This window comes from Tribolium castaneum, chromosome 5 (genome assembly GCF_031307605.1).
Source record: "Tribolium castaneum strain GA2 chromosome 5, icTriCast1.1, whole genome shotgun sequence".
Classification (NCBI taxonomy): domain Eukaryota; kingdom Metazoa; phylum Arthropoda; class Insecta; order Coleoptera; family Tenebrionidae; genus Tribolium; species Tribolium castaneum.
In genome coordinates this window covers 12,947,212-12,970,602 of record NC_087398.1, presented here as the reverse complement: position 1 = coordinate 12,970,602, position 23,391 = coordinate 12,947,212, and the positions used below count along the sequence as shown (strand labels likewise).

Sequence of the window (23,391 nt, the reverse complement as noted above, 5' to 3'; positions counted from 1 at the left end):
AGAATTAAGTCTGATACTAAAAACAAAAAACAAAAATAGGATGTCAAGTTTTTTAAATATTTAGTATCTGTATTTGCCAATTTTTGCAACATCAAAAATGCCACAGACTGCTTCTTCTTTTGTACTATCAGGGTCAGTTTATTTTAATGTAAATGTAGACTAGTAGTCATCGATTTACATTATTTTATCGCAAAAACCTTAATACACTCTTCATAAGGCTTTAAATCTTGATGGAAACGTTCACTACGTTCATTGCTTAAGCTTCGCAGGTTTTGTTAGGATAATTTAATCATAAACATAGATAAGTTTGTTTGGGTTAAATGTTACATTCACCTTATGATATTTTAAAGCAAATAAAATATTTAACAATTTATTATTAACGTCAATAATGAATGCCAAAGACACCACAAACAAGATTGAATCAAAACTTGAAAAATTAAAATAACAGTGTTTTTTGCTCTGATTAGTGTCAGTTTCTCTTAAAAAAATTAGCGCATCAGTAATCGGCTAACATATTTTTATCCCAAAAACCTTGGTACACCTGTTTAAATCCTGATGGAAACATTCATCATTTCATCGCTTAGTTTCCCAGATTTTATTAGGATAATTTTACCACAAACAAAACAAAAGTTGTTTGGGCTTAGTCAGCATTCACTTACAGCAAATAAAATGTTTAGCAATTAGTTTATCACAGAAATAACAAATTTAAAAAAATTGTCTTATTAATCTTATAACTAGTGATATGAAGAACTGAAAAATCGTTGTAAAAGAGGCGCTTAACCTTTTTTGTGTTTGTTTAAAGATATTGAAATAATTTTCGGACTTCGTGCGTTAAATTCAGGACTTTTATCCTTCAACCAAAATATATTTGGTTTCAAGTTAGATTTTATTCTAGCACAATAAGCCTCAAATTTACAGAATTAAACACTTCATAAATGTGTAAATAGCACCTAATCCCATTTACTCATCCAAGAATATCCTTTTAACGAATGTAACACCATTTCACGCTTCGCGAGTAGGCTGCTTATTATTTGAAATTATAGTCATACAGGAAAACTATGACTTGTCCCTACATAATGTTTATGTAATGTTAATTAGTGACGTCACTGTAAGACACACAAGGTCACGGTACCACCATTCGGAAGCACCCATCACCCAATCGCATCAATCCTGCTATTCCTGCTAGTGCTGTGTTTCAAAAATTTAAATTTTCGCTCAGATTTAAAATATTTTTCAGGCATTCGAAAAGTTTGGCAGTTTTAGAACTTGTAGCTGTTCTCAATAATATTGAAAGCTTCATGCGGCTGCATGATAATAGTCCTGACCCTTACCTATGTTGACCAGCTTGACTCCATCCTGCTCTATGGCGTTTAGGGCCGTTGTGACGTTTTCGAGATAGTGGTGCTGATTGGCTGGCCGTTTGTTCCAGGCCGGTTTCAGGGGATGCCCCCTCAGCGCCTCCACCAGCGCGCACAGCCTCACTCCGGTGCACAAGTCCTGCGACAGGTCCGCCACCCTTAAATTTTGCGGCAGGTGTTCGTTCACCCAATTCCTGAAAGTGTTGGCTTGGATTTCAACCCACACATCCTCGTTGCCTTTGATCTGCATGCCTCGGGCCGCGTGTCCTTCCGGACTCCGGGCCAATAAGCCACTGTGTGATATTTTTCCCTCCATGGGGGCACTGTTTACCACTGCACGTGACGGGGTCTTAAAGCACTGCACTCATTACGAACGTTTCGGATGAAATCTGCGCGACTTGTGTTTGGGTTGCGTAAGGTGGTACCTGTGTATGGCGATTGTGAGGAGGAAAGCAGTTTTGATGTTGGGTTTGGAGGGGCCCGCCTTGCTGCAGTATTGCGCGGAGACTCCGATGCTGGATCAAGCGACGAACTTTGAGGATAATTATGGGGGAAATGGGCATTTGTTGGGTGTTTTCGCGATTATTTTTTCTGAATGAAGCTATTTTGGATATAAATTGAGTAATAATTTTGTAGCTCTTGAGCGTTTGACGACAAAATCTTGGAGATTTCAATAGTGGAGCAAGATACAAACCTAAACGTATTAGCAGAAAGTATAACGAATTAACCTGCGAATTATATTCTCATACTTTAATATATGCCTTTTCATACAAAAAGACCTTCGTTCTTTACACTTTCCTGTGACTAATTAAGTTGAAAAAAACACCCCAAAAAATCGAACAAAATTGTTGTGTGTGGTGTGGTGATTTTATCTAGAAAGGCTACATAATTTTTTTGGAAAGAATCGTTTTATAGTTTTTGTTAAAAAATAGCAAAATTAAACAATACTACACGGAGTCCCATCGAGTTGAAAAAGTCCAGTGGTAACCTTTAACTAATTCAAAAAATAAATATTTTTTTCACAAAATCCATAGATACTAATCCCCTGCACAACTTAAAATCATTTTTAAATATATTTTAGAAATGATCTACAACACAAACTTATGTTTTTTTAATAGAACACCCTAAATTTTATTGCATTTTTGGATGTAGCTTTTAATATTGATGATTTTTATTTCAACTTGTATAAGTCGATTCTGACTTAATTTTTAAAATAGTTTTATATGAAAAAACACGCTTTTTAAAAAAAATTATTACACAAAAATTAAAAATCTTAGAAACGTAAGATTTTTACCACTTTAAAGGGCAAAGTTCAATCTTAAATCTGTACCAGATTTAAATAACTTTAAAAAGTTGGAAGACCCTATTTTTTGTTTTTGTTTTTTAAAGATTATTAAATTGCCTATCTAAAAACATGAATTTCAAATGCGCAAAGTTAATAACCAAAAAGATATTTGAGTTTAAAAGTTAATTTTACCAAAAATCCACATTACACATTATTCGTGAGCACTTTTGTTGTCATAGTAAACCTAAAGAATAAATTATACCAAACCGTAACAACTACACCACGGATCATTTGTTGTTTATACGAGAATTTTAAGATTCGCCATAAGTATTAAAATTTTATTAATATTATTGTCAGCTAAAAATTTTACTTTTTGACTACTCAAACAATAGTCTATTAATATTTTTTTTTAAGTTAAAGTTAAACATTTTTTGAGCAATCAGAAGAAATACTTACGCTTTTTGAGAAACAATTTAAAAGTCTTTTAGATACGAAAATAAAAACAAAATCTGCTCCCCTTAAAAGTTATTCGACTTGCAAATAAACTTCTTTATTTTTCTTCTTATCTTTTTGATTGCATTCAATTTAAAAAAATATATTCTTAAAGTTAAAACTTTCTTTTCTAAAGTGGTGAAGTCCAACTTTTCTAAGATTCATAGTTTTTATGTCATATTTTTGTTAAAAGTGGTTTTTTTTGTCAAAATAAACAAATTATTTATTTAAAAAACTAAGCAAAACTGACCAATAACAGTTTAGTTTTAAAATATCAGTGTTAAAAGAGACATCCAAAAATACAAAACAAGTTCGGGTTGTAGCTAATTTATGAAACAGCCTGTGGACATACTTATACATACTAAAATAATTTAAAGTGAATTAGGAGATTTTGTAAAAAAACATCGATTTTCTAACATTTAAAGATCAATAATAAACTTTCTCAACTTGTTGGGACACTCTGTACATAAGAGGTTGTATTGTAACCTATTTTTGAAACAATGACACAGTGGGAGTTAATACCTGAAAAACTAAATCAAAATTTATTTTTAGTCTAGGAAATCAATGTTATTGTAAAAAATCTAGTTTAAAAGTACGTAGGCATTCTTGTGGAATTTTGTAAACACAAATAAATATCAACATGCATAAATCAAAACTGAATTCTTTTAGAGAGAGACTTCGCACTATTTTTCTTACGTCACATTTCTCCAAATATGGCACTTCCCTCAGATGTGCGTGAAAGTGATTCGATTTCGTAAAAGTTAATGTGCTGGCGGCGGATATTGCCATTTCCTTGGACCAAAACCAATTTGTCATAAAAAATTTGTCACTTGTTCACTAGAAGCTATTTGAGTTTGAGCAACTTGCTTTTGTTGTATTGAAATAAGTAACAGATGGTTTATGACAAGAATTACCATTCAAGGATATTACAATTTTCATTGACCTGTATTGATTTGTTTGGAGAATTAATGAGTAATGTAACGCGAAGTCGGTGATAATGTTGTCTGCTTGATGATTAATAGCAATGACAGAAGAGTTTTCTAGAAAATCTTGAACTCGTATAGCTATTACTGATTTAAAGTGATGAATTATTAACATGTCTGTAATATTAACTTTTTTTTCCTTTTATTTGCCATCCGAATTGTAGATTACATATTGGGAATAAAACACCCGACACACCAAACCTTTATATGAAACACTACGCGTTTCAACCACAAAGTGGTCATCCTCAGGTGAGAATATAAAAGAATTTATTTTCTAGTATTTAGTAGCGTTTATTAGGTTTGGTGTGTTGAATTTTTAAACTTTGTTTTATTTATTTTCCACTCCAAGAAAATCCAACAAGAAGTACATATTGGGAAATAATTTATGCCCTATTTCACTCAAAAAAATTAAAAAGGAACTGTAGACATTTTTCTAAGAATGTATATATTTTTTAATTTCTTAATTGAGTGTCTCAAAATTGTTAAATTCCGGGTTCATAGCATTGTAAAGAATCACTTCAGTAGTCCATATACTGTGCTTTCCTACAAAGATACATTATTGGCTTGAAAATGCACTTGAAGTGCATTTTGAATTACATTGTTTTCTAATGTAAACTGAAATTTTCAGTAATTATTGTTATTTATGGTAAAGATGAGTGTAGAAAATAACAATGTAAAACGATTTTTTAAACAATTAGCTTTATTTTGGTGTAAAAAAAATATCATTTTTTTTTAATTTTCTCTTAAAAATAAAACAGCAAATTACAAATATTTAAATTTTTTATGACAAAATAACGCAAAATTTCAAGAAATTGTTTTACATTATAATATACAGCGTGCTCAAAAACTAGCGCACCAACTCAATGGTGTGTGGCAGAGAACTGGTTACATATAAAGGTAGAAATAGTAAAAAAATTCTTTGTATTAAAGTTATTGATAAATATCGGATTTTAGATAAATGATATGTGGCAACGTTGTTTAACAGTCATGATCGCAATAGAATTTGAGCAACAATAAAAATAAATTGTTTTTGAAACGGTTTCCTAGGAAATAATTCCCAGTGTTGGCACATCTACAGATTGTGATTTTTTGGATGAATTTTAATTTTATTTAATTAAAAAAACTGCAAAATCTGATAATAAATTTAAAAATAATTATTCATCGTTTTGTTACGGAACGATTACCTGGTATGAAACATAGAAACATAAAAAAATAATAAAAACTAAAGAAGTTAACACAATAAGTTTGTGGCTCCAGAATTTTTAAAATATGACTTTAGGAATTTTTTCAACATTTTTCCCGTAATCTGCACTTGCTTTTCAATAACGTACCACTGAGTTGGTGCGCCAGTTTTTGAGCACCCTGTATAATATATAATGTATAATACACAGCGTGCTCAAAAACTGGCGCACCAACTCAATGGTGTGTGGCAGAGAACTGGTTACATATAAAGGTAAAAATAGTAAAAAAATTCTTTGTATTAAAGTAATTGATAAATATCGGATTTTAGATAAATGATATGTGGCAACGTTGTCTAACAGTCATGATCGCAATAGAATTTTAACAACAATAAAAATAAATTATTTTTGAAATGGTTTCCTAGGAAATAATTTCTAGTGTTGGCACATCTACACATTGTGATTTTTTGGTTAAATTTTAATTTTTTTAAATAAAAAAACTGCTCAAATCTGATAGTAAATTTAAAAAGAATTATTCATCATTTTGTTACGGAACGATTACCTAGTATGAAACATAAAAACATAAAAAATAATGAAAACTAAAGAAGTTAACACAATAAGTTTGTAGCTCCAGATTTTTTAAAATATGACTTTAGGAATTTTTTCAACATTTTTCCCGTAATCTGCACTTGCTTCTCAATAACGTACCACTGAGTTGGTGCGCCAGTTTTTGAGCACCCTGTATAATATAAAATATTATTAATATATATAATATATACAGAAGTGATTATCTAGAATTTTCTGAATTCGGAATTTGTCAAATTTGAGACACCCTGTAGACATTCTTATAAGAAATGCTTTAATCAATCCTTTATTTAAAATTAAATTAGTTAAATTAAACAAACATTGTATTTCATCTAAAAGCAGTCATGTATTCAAGCTAAAAAATTAAGCCAAACGATGAGTACATTATTGAGACGGAAACAGTACCTACCTAATTAAGAGTTAAAATGAAAACAGCAATTTTAATAGTTTGATTTATTTAAAACTTGTTTTATAGCCATTTTAAAGCTCATTCTGCTTAATCGGACTTTCAACATCAAGTACAGATTAGCAAGACTACTGTATTGGTTTAACATTTTTTATGTTTTTTTTGTAATTTTCGTTATGTAAACACAAGAAATTTAATAAATTTCCTTGACATGTTGGAATAGTCTGAATTAAATTTGTCATTTTTTAGAAATAAATATAGGCAGACAACATTACTCCAGCGCTACATAAATTTCATAAAGTAAAATTAGTTACAGTCGGTTTTCTTATTGTAATGATTAATGAAGTTATGATTAAGCATTCGATTAAAACTATTTTGGTAACAAAGAGCCGCACAAATACTGAAAAAAATATGATTTGATGGCATCGTCAAAAAAATGTGAAATATGAAAAGTGAAACGCAATAAAACTGATGATAAACACAAAGCAGTAAATACGCAACAAACGTACTCACTTTATTAAATGCATATTTAATGGGACATAAACAGTGACGTACATTTACAAAAACTTGTTTATATTGATTCTACTAAGAGTGAAAATAACGTAAATACCAGTTGTTCTGATAAAAACGTTGACATGAATGTAATAAAATGCAAACTAAACATAAGACAAGACACAGTTTCCATTTGTACAAACCCTTAAGTCAGATCTTATCATTCTTCGCTTTTCTTCCAGACTCAAGTAAATTTCATTGTTGTTTTTCTTTATTTTTCTGCGTTTCGTTTCTTTACTGGTCTGTTGCAACTTTCGAACATCCAGATTCAGTGAGGAGTCTGGACATAATCATCAGTATTTTGTCATCTGTGTGTATAGCCATTTCGATCGTCCAGATAAATTTTTTTCAAAAAAATAATTTCTTCAGCTTATTGACCAATTTAAAAATCATTGACTGGTCATTGTATCAGCACTACAAAATTGAGACAAAAGTCAATTTCATGACAAGACTGAGATTCATAAACATATTTTTTTCAAATATTCTCTTTATTCTAATTGAGGCTGGAATTGGATTGTCGTTTTTTAACTTAACTTTTTTCTTTCACCACGTAGCTCAATATATTCCATTTCCTCCAGTCGTATTACTTATTGTGCAATATGACTACTTCGTGAATTCAATTCGAAGAAGATGTAAACTGTTGAACCGCAAACTTTTGGAGCAATTGAACAACATCACTGTTTTAAAAAACACTAAAAATCCCCGAATTCGTTCGATTCTTCATCAAAATATCAAACCATATTTCTTTGCAAAAAACTACGAACGCGTTTATGACTCGGTTGCGTTAGTGAATGAAATATTCGGAGTCCAAATTCTCTTCATATTTGCCATCATACAAGTGTTTATAGTTAAGGGTCTTAATATTATCTTGACTTTCATCTCGAAAGAAACAATGATGACCCAAAGATTTTTCATTTTTGCGTCGAATTTGTACGGCTGTTTTATATTTTTGGTAAGTACATTAATTTGTAGTTCTATTTGTGCTTGACAAGATTTTTAGTGTTATGGACTTCTCATATCGTCAGTATGTACAGACACTGTTTTGGAAATGAAACAAGCCACATTCATAGCGTGGCAATTAATTCTTAAGTTGCCAATCGATAACGAATATGACAATAAGTACATGGATATTGAAGAAGGACTGATTTTTGTACAAACAATTACTTTAAACAGACTGACACACTTTTCTGCTGCAGGTTTTTTTACTGTAGATTTTACAGTAATGTTTTCTTTAATTAGTTCTGTTTCCTCTGTCGTAATTTTAATTATTCAACTATTTGCCTGAATAGTAATTAAATAACAATAATGCGTAGCTTAAAACATCATAATTCCCATTCTCATTAATTGTTATAATAGAAGAAGAAACGAATTAAATATTATGGAAAAAACATTTTTTCTTAATCTATTAATTCAGTGATTTAAAACTTTAAATAGTAAAATTAAAACGTTAAACTAAGTGTATTTTGGGTTGCCTGATCCTTACAAACACTCACGGACGGAAATACAAGCAGACAATACTAAAGATCAAGAAATAAACCATTTGGAAAAATACTGTTATGTACATGCTTGCAGTGCTATCATATCTTTATTGATACAATTTTTAGTTAATTTATTAATTTTACGATTTTCAGTCATTGAAAATTAATAAAAAAGCATAATAAACACGATTTAGAAAAAAGACATAAAAAGATTTTTATTACGATATTTTAGAACCTTTTTGTTTAACAATGATGAGTCTAAAGTATTACAGTGCTTAATATATCAAAAACAAATATTTTCCTTTTTATTATCGATCATTAAAAATTAATAAAAATAAGTATACAGTAAAACCTCCCTTAATGGACACCTCCGAATAACGGACATATCTTCACAACGGACATTTTTGTAAAAACATAACAAAAGCACTGGATAAAAATGTACAAAAAAAATCTGAGTGTACTTACAGATATCAACATGGTCAAAAAATTGAAAGAATTAAATAGACCCTAAGCTATACAAAATATATTTAATTCATGTAAAATATATACTTCACTTATTCAAGTATTCTGCGTACGAGTAAAAAAATTTTTGGTAAAATATGTTTTATGAGCATTTTATAGAATGATGCTTAAAATTATTTATTTAAAATTGCCCCCCTCTCATTAGTGGACATCTCTCTACCACGGACAATTAAAGATTCTCTACCGGTGTCGGTGTTGAGAGGTTTTACTGTAATAAACATAAAATATTTAAAAAAATATGAAAGTGTTTTTATTACAGAATTTTAGAAACTTTTCTTTAACAATGATTGGTTCAAAAAAATTTTTTTTAATATCAGTAACAAAAAATCAAATGGCAAAACTCATAATAGCTCTGAAGCTTCTGTTTGCAATAGTAATTTAAACTAAAATTGAATTTACCTTACTTCATAAACTTTGTTTTCTTTATTTGATTTCCTACCTCTCACTAGTGGACACCTCTCTACAACGGACAGTTAAAAATTCTTCACCGGTGTACGTTGTTGAGAGGTTTTACTGTAATAACCATAAAATATTTAGAAAAAAATATGAAAGGATTTTTATTACAGAATTTTAGAAACTTTTCTTTAACAATGATGGGTTCAGAGAATTTTCTTTTTTAATATCAGTAACAAAAAAACAAATGGCAATACCTAAAATAGCTCTGAAGCTTCTGTTTGCAATAGTAATTAAAACTAAAATTGAATTTCCACATCTTCATAAACTTTGATTTCTTTATTTGATTACCTACCTCTCACTAGTGGACATCTCTCTACAACGGACAATTAAAGATTCTCCTCCGGTGTCCGTTGTTGCGAGGTTTTACTGTAATAAACATAAAATACATAGAGAAAAATATGAAAGAATTTTTATTACAGAATTTTAGAAACTTTTCTTTAACAATGATAGGTTCAGAGAATTTTCTTCTTTAATATCAGTAACAAAAAATGAAATGGCAAAACCTAAAATAGCTCTAAAGCTTCTGTTTGCAATAGTAATTAAAACTAAAATTGAATTTACCTTACTTCATAAATTTTGTTTTCTTTATTTGATTGTCTACCTCTTACCAGTGGACACCTCTCTACAACGGACAATTAAAGATTCTCCACCGGTGTCCGGTGTTGAGAAGTTTTACAGTAATCAACAAAAAATTATTAGAAAAAAATATGAAAGGATTTTTATTACAGAATTTTAGAAACTTTTCTTCAACAATGATGGGTTCAGAGAACTTTCTTTTTTAATATCATTAACAAAAAATCATATGGCAAAACCCAAAATAGCTCTGAAACTTCAGTTTGCAATAGTAATTTAAATTAAAATTGAATTTACCTTACTTCATAAACTTTGTTTTCTTTATTTGGTTGCCTACCTCTCACTAGTGGACATCTCTCTACAACGGACAATTTAAGATTCTCCACCAGTGTCCGTTGTTGAGAGGTTTTATTGTAATAAACATCAAATATTTAGAAAAAAATATGAATGGATGTTTATAACAGAATTGTAGAAACTTTTATTTAACAATGATGGGTTTAGAGAATTTTCTTTTTTAATATCAGTAACACAGAATCAAATGGCAAAACCCAAAATGGCTCTAAAGCTTCTGTTTGCAATAATAATTTAAACTAAAATTAAATTTCCACATCTTCATACACTTTGTTTTCTTTATTTTCTTACATTCCTTAATTAATTTAAGTCAAAATATATATGTTTTCTTCTAATAATTATTTCTTCAGTTTGACCAGTATTTAATTATATTTTTTTGGATAATATTGCTGTTACAGCATCAAAATAATGACAATACTGGAAGGTCGTCTCATTAGTAGGAAATTGCAAATTATTATTGAATTTAGTTACAACAGCAGGCATTAGCCTCAAAATTAGAAGTAAACCTTGTGCATTGACTTCATATTCCGATCATTCACAGAATACATTTTAGACAGTCGTTTCCAATATAATTATTGTGACCGTCGTCGAACATGTCACGATTTCACATATTCTTGCTCAATCGATCCTCAACAATACAAATAAACTTGTTCAATGTCAACATGCACCCAATTCAATTAAGTCGTTTTTATGCCAAAGAAATTCTAATTGCATGTTAATAGCGTGTTTAGGTCCAATCAGAGAGATGATAGCGTGGATGGCAATGATGGAGACGCATGTTATGCATTTATGCTAAAGACAATTGAAGCCACAACAATAAAATTATGATAACACATGACACGAAACATTTTATTTTTTGAGGGCAGTGTACGTGTGAATACCAATTAATGAATTTCTAGGATCGCAATAATGGCTTTTCCATAGTCTTGGCCTTGCGATAAATTGAGCATCATTTGCATTGTTGTCTTTTACACATTATACGAAACTAATGGGTGCCAGGTAAACTGTAATTTTACATAATTAAGCGGAGAAAGTCTTGTTGCTAATTTTTATGTTAATTGTCATTGTTTTACTTCTTCGTTTCTTTTTATTGACAACTGATCGAAAATGAAGGATATAAATTCGATTCACTGATGAACTTTCTGTGGTATATCCGCCTTAAATTTTCCTCAAACTTTCACTACGCATAAATTTACGGGATTTGTACCAAATTTCGATTTCATGGCATCGTAAACAGGAGATATTTGAGGTCAATGTCAATACACTCATAATAAAATGTAACAAATAAAATCTATAGTATAACTGAATTTTGTAATAGTGTTTCATCAAAACTCCTTCAATATTCACAAAGCATACAGTGCACGTGCAATTTTCTGTCCAAATTTTAAAGGCTTTTCCAACGATTTCATTCAGTCAAATTGTGACTTTGAAATTAAGTTGGTAAAAGCTTCCTTTTGGTTTAATTTTTTATTCGCAAATCGGTTTAATAATGTGGTGGAAAAACTAGCCCGAGTCGAACATACAGAAAGTTCAGAAATAATTATCGATTTAATCAACAAATTGAATTCAAATTGTAATTCTTTCTGATTAATTATATTACCTAAATACATAATACCTAATTTTTTTTTCAAACTTTTACATTCTTCGGTAAAACTGTTTAGGATTTTTCCTTTTTGTGTTTATGTCAAAGTAAAGTACAGGGTGAGTCTACTAAAAGTGTGTTTCACTGTAACTCAAGAACTAATAGTCCCACCGAATTCCGCGTTAGCTGTTAAATACTTAGGGCTGGTTTATAGAAAGGTTTGTTAAAATTTAATTCGTTCTTAAAAGTTAACAACGCGAATGGACCAATCACATTTGTTCAATTTAGAGCCGGTTTACAGAACATTTTAAAGTAAATTTTAATCACGATTAACTTAACATTTGTCAACGCATTTTAAATGGCAACTTAATTCGAATTAGTTTAATTCTGAACTAAATTCTAATTTCGATTTCTCTAAACCGGCTTGATCAGTTAATCACGCATTTAATAGCGAATTAAATTAATGACGGTTCTATAAAACGTTCTTTAATGTTTATATCTCTATACACTGAACCTAGAAGTAACGCACAAAATTCTTTTTTTTTTCAAAAAAATCAGGTAGATTTAAGTTTTTTAAATGCTACATTTTGACATCTATGATGTCATTCGTTTTTGAGTTGTGAAGTTATTAAAATTAAAGAAAATTACGTAATGGACATTTTCTTTTTGTTGTAGTCTACTTTATAAGCGACAATTGTTTTTTTTATAATTAGCATGAAAACACTAAAGGCCGGTTTATAGAAAGCTTTATCAAATTTTAATTCGATGTTAAAAGTTAACGGCGCGAATAGACCAATCAAATTGTCTCAATTTCGTCACGTGACCAGTTAATCACGCATTTAATTGCGAATTAAATTAATGACGCTTCTATAAACCGGTCCTTAATATGCCACCTAACCACAAAAAAATTAAATTTAAACAATTGAACAACAGTCCTTATAAAATAAATCTAGAACAAATAGATAATTAAAACCCTTTGCGTAATATTTTTAATGACTAATTTTTATAAATTTCTTATTTTATTTTCTTCTTTTTATTTTTTTTGCTTTAATTTTTTTGAATTTCTTTATACTTATCAGAAAGACAAAAATGTGTACTATCTAAAACAGAAATTATAAATGTCAGTTGTCATTAAAGAAAAAAATGACGTCGTTACCCAAAAAATTAAAAATGTTCTTATGGTGTCAAAATGCAGCATTTAAAAAAATAAAATCGACTTGTTCGATTTATAAAAAAGATACAGATTTTGTGCATTACTTTTGGTCCAGTCAGTATAAGTGAATTTTACAATTTTTCTACCTTTTTTTGTAATTAAAATTCATTAATTAATAAAAAATATTAATTAATCGAAGAATATTAAAATCAATAAAATTAAAAATATAAAATTTAAAATATTAATTAATCTAAATTTTATTATCTGTAATGTTATTCTAAAACAACAATGCCTTAATGATGTTTTGAGCAAAAAATTCTTATAACAGTTTTTGCCAGCACAAAAATTACGTTTATTTGAATTTTTAATTTTTACATAATTAATTATTTTGTGGGACTAGCGACATTCACAAAACGACATTTAAGCATGGCTGCTCTCAGATGACACAAAAAATAACAATTTTTTGCAGCTACTTAAAGGTAATTGATTAATTAATTTTAATTATAAGAAATTGTAGCAAAAAGAAAAGTACCAAGTGTATTTAAAATGTATTTAAAAACAAACGCTGACTTCTGTGCAATTATTAGTTTTTGGAACTTTTATAATAAAAATATACATTTAGTAGACTCACCCTGTAGACTCAGAACTGATTCAAGCTTTTCCAGACAGTCTGTATTTTTTGCTTTAGTTCAGTTATGTTAGAGGTATTTTTTTTCAGTTTCTTTACTTTAGAAAAATGCTTTGAAAATGTAAGTAAATATTAAAATTGTACACTCGTAGATCGCAGAGGTTACATTTATTTTGCATATCTTTGTCGGTGGTTGGCCAGTGACATCATACATCTAATGCCTTTAAATATTTAAAACTTGTCACGCATAAAAAATACTAAATACGTTTTATAAATATAAAAAATCTTTGCGAGAGATCCGGGTGATCCATTAAGACGTGCAGAATAAATAAAACCTAACAAACTTCAAACAATACTAAGAGTTTATAAATTGATTTAGCCAAAGCTCATATTTTACTGTGAGAATCGTTTTTTTTTTGTAGACACAGAAGGTGAATGACTTAAAAGTTATACAAATGCAAAAATACAATATAGACCTGCAGGGCCTTTGGCCTAGATTTTAGAGTAACTTTTTTGATGCGAAAGCTCTGACATCATCACAATATTTGTGTCAGATATCACTTTGGCCATAAAAGTACTCGCTTTTCCCAAAAAGCCATTATGATAACGGTTACCTCAAAAATTAACTTGTGTCACAAAATTTAATAAAAGTCCTTGACTCTGGAAAATCCAACTTCTGGTTCTTTTATTTTGAATCTAAACTTGGCTTTTCAGTATCAGGACCACGTCTAAAACTTTGGATTACATCAGAACAATTCCTTTATGTACTGTTTAGGCAATAATATTCATCGAAATCGAAACCAACTCATACGAGTCGAGGAAAGTGGTTAATTTCCAACACGTTCCATGCACTCGCAAATATTTGAAAAAGCTAAACTTTTCGCATTAGTTGAAGGGAGAAAGCGGCCTCGAATCGCTCTAGGGACGAGGAACAAGGGACTCGACAATAATCACCACAAAACAAAATTTTTTCGATAACATCTCAGCTTTCACTCGTTCGTAACTCGCATTCTCGCACCAAGAAATTTCAGAGGTCAAGGCGAAGAAGACGCTACCTGTAATCGTTATGTTTCTCTTTCTCTACACAAGACCCCACCTTCCTATATATAGGGGTCTTATTGGTTTTCGGATTCATTTTAACTTTAGTGTCACTTCGGGTAAGTCATTACTAACATTAAAAAATTATTTCATTAAACTAAGTGTTTGTAGTTGAAAATGAAAAGTGCCGTTTTGATCGTGGGCCTTTTCGGCCTGGCTTTGGGGCAGTTCCCCAATGGGAGGATCCTCGAGCCCCCAGTGCCAGCACTATGTGCCCAGAGGACCATCCACGAAAGAACTCCAGACGGTAAGTTTTGCCAATTTGCCAGCTTATAAACTAATTATTTTCAATGATTACCGACACGATAAAATAGTTGTTAAAAGTAAGGTCATGAAGCAGGATATACTTTTACAAATAATCAAAATAATCATGTGTAGGTGTAAAATGAGCAAACAAACATGTATGCTAAGATGTTCCTGGTTGTTAAAAATTATCATCTATATTTTTTTAATTTTGATTCAATTTCTGATTTAAATCTGTACCTGAGAACGAAAACAAAATTCTCAAAATTCTCAGGAATAATTTTAAACAAAAATTCTCATTTAAGAACCAGTGCCATAATTTTACCTAACATCTATGAGCGGTTATTTTGTTATGAAATTTTTGTTGTAAGTAGATCTAGCAGGTTAACAAAAAGATATTTATTGATTTATTGTTTTTTTTTATTGATTTATTATTCGATTTGTAATTAATAAAATGACTTAAACGCCCTAAAAATAAGTTTTTTTTAGTATGCAAAAAGCTAATATTTATTAATAATACGAGTGCGAAATCGCATCCTTAAATTTCGAGGGCTATTGTTATGCAACGAGCGTATGCGTCAAAGACTTTCTTAATTTTCTTCTTAAATTGACACATTAATTATTTTTTTTTGGTAACATTTTAAGTCTTCTTTTTAATATCTGAATCCTAGATTATAAACACTATTTTAAAACACATTTCCCATAGCAACGTGTTTTAAATTACTCACTTCCCATAGCTACGTGTTTTAAATTAAAATGTTACCAACAAAAAAAAATATGAATACAACTTATGCGAAAACACTCGCATACGCTCGTTGCATAACGACAGCTCTCGAACTTTAAAATTTTGTTTTTGCACTCGTATTATTAATAACCCTTGAAAAATTTGTTTAAAAATATGTGCTTTTCTTAAATGAAACCAAACAACTTCTGATAATTTAAATTGGCATTTTGTCAATTTTTTCAATTCACATTTTTTTCTTGCAACACAAGGTGATGTTACATTCAAACAGATCCTACGAAAGACCAAGAAGTTTTCTAATTACATTAATACACAATAAAATAAAGTTTTTTACAATTTTTAATAAAATTAGCTAAAACTTTTGCAGATGTAAAAATTAAAAAATGTGTAAAAATTGAAAAATTGAACGTATTTTCCAACATTCTCACAATGTTTTATAAATAATTTCGACTTAGTACTTTGTCACTCCAACATTACGCTGGACTTTACAATGTTTTTTTAAATGATTTTCATCAAGTTAACACTGACATTGGTTTTTATGTAAAAAAAATTGTGCCGCTCTGCTCAATTGAATTCTCTATCAATAAATGTCAAAACTGCTAGTTGTGAAATTTACAAATTGTCAATTAATTGACTCAAAAAATTTCGTTAAAATGCAACTAAATTGTTACACTGTGCAAGAAAACACTTTTATTGTCGATACTTTTTTCCGAATTAGAGACTTAAAATAAATGGAGTATGGTAATAATATTCGGTGGCTAAACGCCTGTCATTAATTTTATAAAGTGGCATTTCTGATTTTACATGGGAAATTCACAGACGACTAGATGAAAATCATTTAAAAACACATTGTACAATTTCAACATCTGTAATATTTGTAAATAATACCGTTTGCTTTTTGGAAAAAATGGATTTGGCTGTTGTCGCTTACAGGAACAGAAATATACAGAGTGTAAGCGAAATAATAAGTATATTAACTTTAACCAGTGGTAGAACTTATCAAGACAAACACTTTTTTTACGTACCAGGTAACTTTGTTTCCAGTTGCGTGTAAGAAAATTGTGTAAGATTTTAAAATTATTTTAACTCAAAAACGAAAAACTTGTTGGTCTTGACGAGTTCTATTACCAGTCAAAATTAATGTACTTATTTCATTTACAGCCTGTATAATGGATTTACAATCATGGTTTTTACTAAGTCTTGTTTCAGCAGAAACGGCACAACTGTGTACAGTTTAACGGAAATAACGGATAAACTAAATAAAATTATTAATTAATTTAGTTCATTTACCATTTATAGTAAACACAAATAATTTTAATTAAGTCAGAACACTAGTTCTTCATACAATTTATTATTTGTGGTAATTCCGGATTCCTTTAATTGTTTAACAGATTTTCATACTTATTTTAACAGATTTTCACAAAAAATATCCAAATTGATGTATTTTTTACTTTTCAGGTAAGGGTTACTTCTTCAGCTGGCGCGACCCCGCGTTGAAAGACGTGCAGGAAGACTGGCTGGGAGGTCGCAACTACTGCCGCCAACGCTGCATGGACCTAATCTCTTTAGAAACAAGCGCTGAGAACGAATGGATCAAAAAACGCATCGTAGACGAGAAGGCAAGTCGAGCCTAATCCTCTCATTACCATGCACTTAGGAGTGTGCCGTTTTCACTTTTAACTTTCTATTACCATCCATATTAGACCCTAATTACAAATAAACTACTACCTTCCTCAACAATTGCATCACAGTCCGTAATCAAACTGCATTCAACAGGTTAAATATATTTGGACTTCCGGCCGCTTGTGCGACTTCAAGGGCTGCGACCGAGCCGACCTTCAACCCTTGCCCATCAACGGATGGTTCTGGACCGCGGTGCTCCAGAAACTGGCACCCACCACCCAGCGAGACCAAAACGACTGGTCGGAAAGCGGAGGCATTGGCAAACCACAGCCTGATAACAGGGAAGCCCAACAAGGGGGCGCCAGCGAAAACTGTCTCGCCATTCTCAATCAGTTTTATAACGATGGGGTTAACTGGCATGATGTGGCTTGCCACCACCGCAAGCCCTTCGTCTGTGAGGAGAACGAGGACTTGCTCAAGTACGTCCGTTACACCAACCCCAACTTGGCAGTTTAATTTAGTGATTTGATGCTGTGGACTGACAAATTATGCAGCATTTTACGAATACGTTGTAATTTATTTTGTAATTTAAGGCAGGGAAGCATAATAAATATTTCATTTCAAAATGTTTCTCTTCTTTTTATCCCGATTCGAATACCGTTGAGGGACTTTAGAACAGTCTCTGCAGCTAGGTCCAACTCGTAGCTCGGAGAAGCAGGAAATAGCTCAAAGTTTCGAACGATTTTTGAAAGTATGCTTTTTATTTCCAAGATGGCAAATTTTTTACCTGAAACATTATTTAATCGTATTTTTGTACTTTCTTGGACATCTTTTACCAATGCAAACTCGTGGACCAGCACTGAATGGTATAAACGCAAACGGGTGTTTATCTTCCATACTTTCAAATCTGTTCGGATCGAATTTTTCAGGATTGGGGTAAAATTCAGGATTCATGTGAACCCCGTGATTAAAAATAACGACATTGACTCCTTTAGGAATAAGCATTCCCTCTGAAATAGTTCAAAAATCATATTCTGATGTCCCAGTGTTGTTACGTATTTAAATACATGTATTTAAAAATGTATTTCAAATACAAGGGTTGTATATAAATAAGTAATTAAATACATTTCGTACAAATTAAATAGTTTTACTGTCATTAAGAGATTAAGAAACAGTTGGTAAAAATACGGATATGAATCCTCTTTGCCCAGGATTACATTAAAAGAGAGATACAACCAAAAAGTAACGGTAAATTCCTAAAGTAAAGTTAAGTACGACGTGGAGTAAAAATCATGACGATCGAAATTGTAACGTTGCAGGCAAAATATTGGGACCAGTTCTGCCACCCTAAGCCTTCAGTTGTAATTTTGAGGCCCCCTAATAAATAACAGATCAAAATATATATATATATATATATATATATATATATATATATATATATATATGTATATATATATATATATATACATTAACGGTCGATTTAAAGTGTCATTAATTTAATCCGCAATTAAAAGCATGATTAATTGATCATGTGAAAATTTGATTGGTTTATTCGCTTTTAACAACGTATTAATATTTAAAGGAGCTTTATATAAACCGCCCCTAACAGAGCCGAGCCAAGCCAATTGTCCGCCCGTGTGCAGATCCCAAATATTACGCTCTTTCACTCTGATTAAAATACTAGTTAAAAATTACTACATTAAATAAATGAAAGCAACTGTTTATTTTTTTAATATTTTGAAATAGTATATTTATACAAAAATAAAACTATTTGTAACAAGAATAATTTTAATTTTGTGCAGGTACATCAGCTGTTGAGTATTTACATACCTAATATTTACACATTTTTTTCAATAAATTCACCTTACTTTTCTCTAGGCAAATTATTTTTCTACAATATAATTTATCTAGTTCATTGGGTATTTCTCTTTCCACTCCAATAGTAGAAAATTAAGAAAATTATTAAATCGATTTTGAAACATCGTCTTAAATAATTTTTTATAGTTTTTCTGAAAAGGTCGTCTCTCCACAAGCAGAAAGTGCCAATATCAAGAGAATTCTAGGAGCAACAGTAATAAACTAATAGTAATAATATAATACATAGTGGAAAATGCTGATACTGAATGGGACCTGATAACACTAAATAAAAAACGTAAATTTTAAAATAATTTATAGAATCTGCTACTGGTTTGTTTTCATTTCCATAACCAAATTGCTTTGTTTTTTTTTGGTTTCACAATTTTGTCGATTAAATGAATGTTTGAAAAACGTTTTTACTTAATTTTGTAAAAGGTCTAAACAAGTTGTTATGTTTATTACCATAAAGCTATTGGAGATAAAAATATATATAAATATGCGTATGGTGGTAATGCCATCACCCAAGTGCAAAATCGCATCTACAGCCTGTGACTGTAACTACAGTTTAGACTGTAACTACTGTAACTACAGTTAAATGAACCACGAAAAAAATACACATAAGTGTTTTTTCTGTGCTCTTTTAATTTTTCTGATTTTTTTTGCGATTTAAAACTTTTGTATTCGCATACATTTATTCCTTCAATGTGTTGAGAATAAATTTGGCGATTAGTGATAGTTAGTAATCATTAATATTCCTTGTACTCCATTTTTCGTCATAAATAAATTTACACAACAAAAATTCCTGACAATAATTGAGAGATATGAAAGAACTTAGAAGAGGGAATAGACCAAGAGGTTGACATAATTTTAACTATGAGAGAACTAAAAAAGTAAATACAGCTGAAGCCGTTTAAAAGCGCTCAAAAAACATTAATTCTGAGAAAAATCAGACATTTTGCTCTAAATTCTTTAAAGGCAAAGATTAAACTGACAAATATTTTCCTGTTACCAATTAGTTTATTGTTCATAGTATATTAATATTGCTTTGTTGTATTAATTACATTATAAACAGTTTAGCAAAAAATAAATTCGAATGAATGCACCACCTCCATTTTATGGAAACTACTGATTTTTTTATTTTACATAATGGAGATTATTTTAATTATTTATAGTACTTTATAAATTTTGTGCTGCCAAAAAAAGGTCGGCAGTATTCATTAATCCCTTTGATTGCATTCAAGCGCTTAATTTCAAGAACAAGAACGTTCTCGTAAAATAAATTGTATCACAAGAAACAATTATTGTTGAATGTTTCTTAGAAAAAAATTAATGGTCAAATATATTTACAACTGTAAACGGAAACAGCAAGACCATTTCTTTATAATTATTTTTATATTTTCCTTTTATTTTAAATGATTTTGCGAAAGGTGGCAGGTCGCTGGCCGCCCATGCACACAATGCACACCGGTCTGGATCGGCCCTGGCCCTGGCTGAATCTAAATCAGTTCGTTATTTCTTAATTTCTTATATCTGAAGTTCGCTGTAAGCGGTAATTAAAAAGAACGTTTTTTTAGCAGTTATTTTTACTTTTTTTTTAATAAATACCTATTGTAAAAAAACATAAATCCTATGCTCCAGTAACAGTAATATGTAAAATGTGTGGATTATAGGTATTGTTGTGCAAATAATGTAAAGGCTGAGTAGAGCTCAAAAGAAGTGAAAATAACTCAACTTGTATTATCCGAATATTCATAGTTTCTGAGATGTAGAGAGTTTTAGTCGGCGAATAAATTAGGGACCAACAAAAATTTTAAATCAATCCGGTGTCTAAGCTTAGTTCTTCAAAATCTATTACACTGACATAAAATTAGCAGAAACAGCCACAGAAAAACAAGTCCCCCCATAAAAACATTTAAAATTTAAAAATTTTGCACCGATTTTTTTTGAGAAAGATACTACTTATTTTTATTTGCTCAAATGTCACCGCCTATTAGACATGTAAACTTAAAAAAAATACTCAAGTAACGCAGACCTAGTTGATATTACCTTCTTTGATGAATTTTTAGACGCTGAAGTGAAAGTAAATATTTCAAAACTATCAAATTCACACTGTAATTATGTTTAAAAACACAGGTTTTTATAAGTTCAAATGTTTCTAGTTTGTAATTTAAAAATCTGTTCATTTAGGTAACACTTCTCTTGCTGCTTTGTCATTACCAACTTCAACATATTCTTCAAAATTCGGTGAAAAGTTCGTTATACACGGAAAATTGTGTTACATTTTAAGTCAAATTTCGTTCGTTATAAGCTGGTTCGCTAGAACCGGTAAGTTCATGGAAAGATTTTCGGTGCGTAAAAATAGTACGTTATAGCCGGAAGTTGGTTAAAAGCGGATTCGTTATAACCGGGCTCTTTGACTGTGTCATGCCTCCCACTTTTACGCCAAGAAAATTCTTTACCTGATGAAGATACAATAAAAGTATTAAAACGTCGCGACGAAATTAATTGATTTATTTCTTGTGTCCTACGACCATTTTTGACTAAATCAAACTAATATATTTTCAAAGACAAGTAATACAAAATGGAGAATTTCACTTTTAATTACTTTGCAGGAAACGTATTTGTATTTGTATTTAAATACTTTTAAAAATATTTTTTTAAGAACACAATGACAAAAGTTATGTCATAAAAAACATTTCTTACCAAATTCCACATTTTTATCAATTTGCCTTCCGTACAGCGGCACAGGAGTGTACAAACGCAACCCTTCCTTGATAACATTTTCCAAAAACTGCATTTCTTGTAAATGTGCAAAAGTCACTTTTGGGTTTTTTTCACAGCCAAAAAGACGCTCCTGTTCTTCAATAATTTTGTCCTAAAGCCGCTAGTTTTAAATGAAAGTAGTAATAAATGTGAAAACGTACTTGAACTTCGTTATGGTTTGCGATGCAAAGAAGAATGAAACTTATTGCGGTGGCCGTGGTATCGTGACCCTAAAAACTACACTCATCTTGGCATTTACATTAATTACATTAATTACAGCAAACATAAAAGTGTCCACTTCTCCTCTAATCGCTTCCTGGCTAAAGATGTGACCATCAATAGCTTTGTTCAAAATCATGTCCAAAAAAACCATCTTTTCCTTTCTCCCCAAATCGTCAACACTCTCTTTTTGTTTTACATTTTCGTCCAGTTCTTTGCGTTTTGTTGCAATCACTTCATTTGAGTAGTTATGTATGATATCTAACGCCTTCTTCTGCAAATGAAAGTCTTTTGAAAACCGGAAAATAAAATCGTAACGTTGAAACACTGCCATGGTTCGAGACATAAAAATTCTACACATTTCCTTGATACTTTCAAAATAAACGGAAGTTTCGTTGGTTTGGACGTTTGATTTGGTGCCCATTGCAGTCTCTATAAAGTATTCAAACAAAATAAGATATGTAAGTAACAATAACAAGACTACCACAAATTATATCAAAAGTGCATCTCGTAATGTGTGGATAAAGATCAAAATTATCAACTTTTTGCCCATCACATAATTTTGATATTTTCTCGACCAAAATGTTTCCACTCGATTCAAAAGTGTTTACAAACTGGGACAAAACACTATAATGAAATGCCGGCGTTACGAGTTTTCTGTGTAATTTCCATTTTGGTCCTTAAAAAATGATAATTATTCTTCTCATAAACTATAATTACTTGTACCATAAGCAGTTGCTACTCCAGTGCCAATCCACGGCACTAAATACCTTAAATTCGGTGATTTTTTTAGCAATGTGTTACTGGTCAGTAAAAATTCAAGAAATTTCGGATTGGAACAAAGTAACATATGATCAAAAGGACCAATTTTTAGGTGAACCATCGTTCCGTATGCTTTCACATATCTGTGAAAACTTTGAAATAGATCTGAAAAATACAAGTCCCAACATTGTAGTTATGACCAAAAGACTCACCTTTTGTTGTTTTTAAATCTAAAGCATTTCCAAAAAAGGGCGTTTTTGGAGGGCTTGGAAATTGATGGTAAAACTTCTCCAAAGCATAACATTTTGCGTAGTAGTAATAAAGAGGAAACAAAATCAAAACAATGGCAATTAAATACCCAGTGAAGACAATCATGGTTTCAGTGCGTGTCTTAAAGTCTGAAGATTACATTTAATCAAAACTAATACCAGTGCCAGACAAACTTAACCTCTTGTTTACAAATAATGATAATCAGTTTTCATCTGTTTATATTTGGAATTAT

General features: G+C 30.5%; 4 protein-coding genes across 7 annotated transcripts in view; 2 read left to right on the top strand and 2 right to left on the bottom strand.

Moving 5' to 3' along the window:
- Window positions 1-1,901, bottom strand: part of jbug (jitterbug) — a 52,471-nt gene extending 50,570 nt beyond the window's left edge. The window contains exon 1 of one of the 2 annotated variants that reach the window (XM_015978121.2): window positions 1,332-1,901. In XM_015978121.2, the coding sequence (XP_015833607.1) occupies window positions 1,332-1,674 (343 nt within the window). In that variant the 5' untranslated portion in view covers window positions 1,675-1,901. The remainder of the gene's footprint in view (window positions 1-1,331) is intronic. The other variant, XM_008192919.3, reaches the window with a different exon arrangement.
- A 4,471-nt stretch (window positions 1,902-6,372) lies between these two features.
- On the top strand, window positions 6,373-8,442 carry LOC107397547 (uncharacterized). The gene is made up of 2 exons (XM_015978122.2): window positions 6,373-7,791; window positions 7,840-8,442. Exons 1-2 carry the CDS (start codon window positions 6,937-6,939, stop codon window positions 8,122-8,124), a joined length of 1,140 nt encoding a protein of 379 aa, XP_015833608.1. The 5' UTR covers window positions 6,373-6,936; the 3' UTR covers window positions 8,125-8,442.
- A 6,175-nt stretch (window positions 8,443-14,617) lies between these two features.
- LOC660099 (C-type lectin) lies at window positions 14,618-17,914 on the top strand. 2 transcript variants are annotated; one of them, XM_008192865.3, is made up of 4 exons: window positions 14,618-14,739; window positions 14,792-14,927; window positions 17,124-17,284; window positions 17,442-17,914. In XM_008192865.3, exons 2-4 carry the CDS (start codon window positions 14,798-14,800, stop codon window positions 17,802-17,804), a joined length of 654 nt encoding a protein of 217 aa, XP_008191087.1. In that variant the 5' UTR covers window positions 14,618-14,739; window positions 14,792-14,797; the 3' UTR covers window positions 17,805-17,914. The 2 variants fall into 2 exon arrangements, with proteins under 2 accessions (XP_008191087.1, NP_001164143.1); NM_001170672.1 differs by lacking the exon at window positions 14,618-14,739 and having other exon boundaries at window positions 17,442-17,847.
- On the bottom strand, window positions 17,845-23,316 carry LOC660165 (cytochrome P450-like protein). 2 transcript variants are annotated; one of them, NM_001170764.1, is made up of 8 exons: window positions 23,102-23,264; window positions 22,854-23,054; window positions 22,612-22,806; window positions 22,186-22,559; window positions 22,070-22,138; window positions 21,849-22,020; window positions 18,125-18,298; window positions 17,845-18,075 (listed from the first exon to the last, which is right to left on the bottom strand). In NM_001170764.1, exons 1-8 carry the CDS (start codon window positions 23,262-23,264, stop codon window positions 17,909-17,911), a joined length of 1,515 nt encoding a protein of 504 aa, NP_001164235.1. In that variant the 3' UTR covers window positions 17,845-17,908. The 2 variants fall into 2 exon arrangements, with proteins under 2 accessions (NP_001164235.1, XP_015833600.1); XM_015978114.2 differs by lacking the exons at window positions 17,845-18,075; window positions 18,125-18,298 and adding an exon at window positions 18,422-18,665 and having other exon boundaries at window positions 23,102-23,316.
- Window positions 23,317-23,391: the final 75 nt, after the last annotated feature.

Coding starts and splice junctions, on each gene's coding strand:
- LOC107397547 (XM_015978122.2), top strand. CDS start 6,937: ATGCAAACTAAACATAAGACAAGACACAGTTTCCATTTGTACAAACCC. Junction 7,792..7,839: donor ACGGCTGTTTTATATTTTTG/GTAAGTACATTA, acceptor CAAGATTTTTAG/TGTTATGGACTTCTCATATC.
- LOC660099 (XM_008192865.3), top strand. CDS start 14,798: ATGAAAAGTGCCGTTTTGATCGTGGGCCTTTTCGGCCTGGCTTTGGGG. Junction 14,928..17,123: donor CCACGAAAGAACTCCAGACG/GTAAGTTTTGCC, acceptor TTTACTTTTCAG/GTAAGGGTTACTTCTTCAGC. Junction 17,285..17,441: donor AACGCATCGTAGACGAGAAG/GCAAGTCGAGCC, acceptor TGCATTCAACAG/GTTAAATATATTTGGACTTC.
- LOC660165 (NM_001170764.1), bottom strand. CDS start 23,264: ATGATTGTCTTCACTGGGTATTTAATTGCCATTGTTTTGATTTTGTTT. Junction 22,139..22,185: donor TGGACACTTTTATGTTTGCT/GTAATTAATGTA, acceptor TGTAGTTTTTAG/GGTCACGATACCACGGCCAC. Junction 22,021..22,069: donor CAAACCATAACGAAGTTCAA/GTACGTTTTCAC, acceptor TAGCGGCTTTAG/GACAAAATTATTGAAGAACA.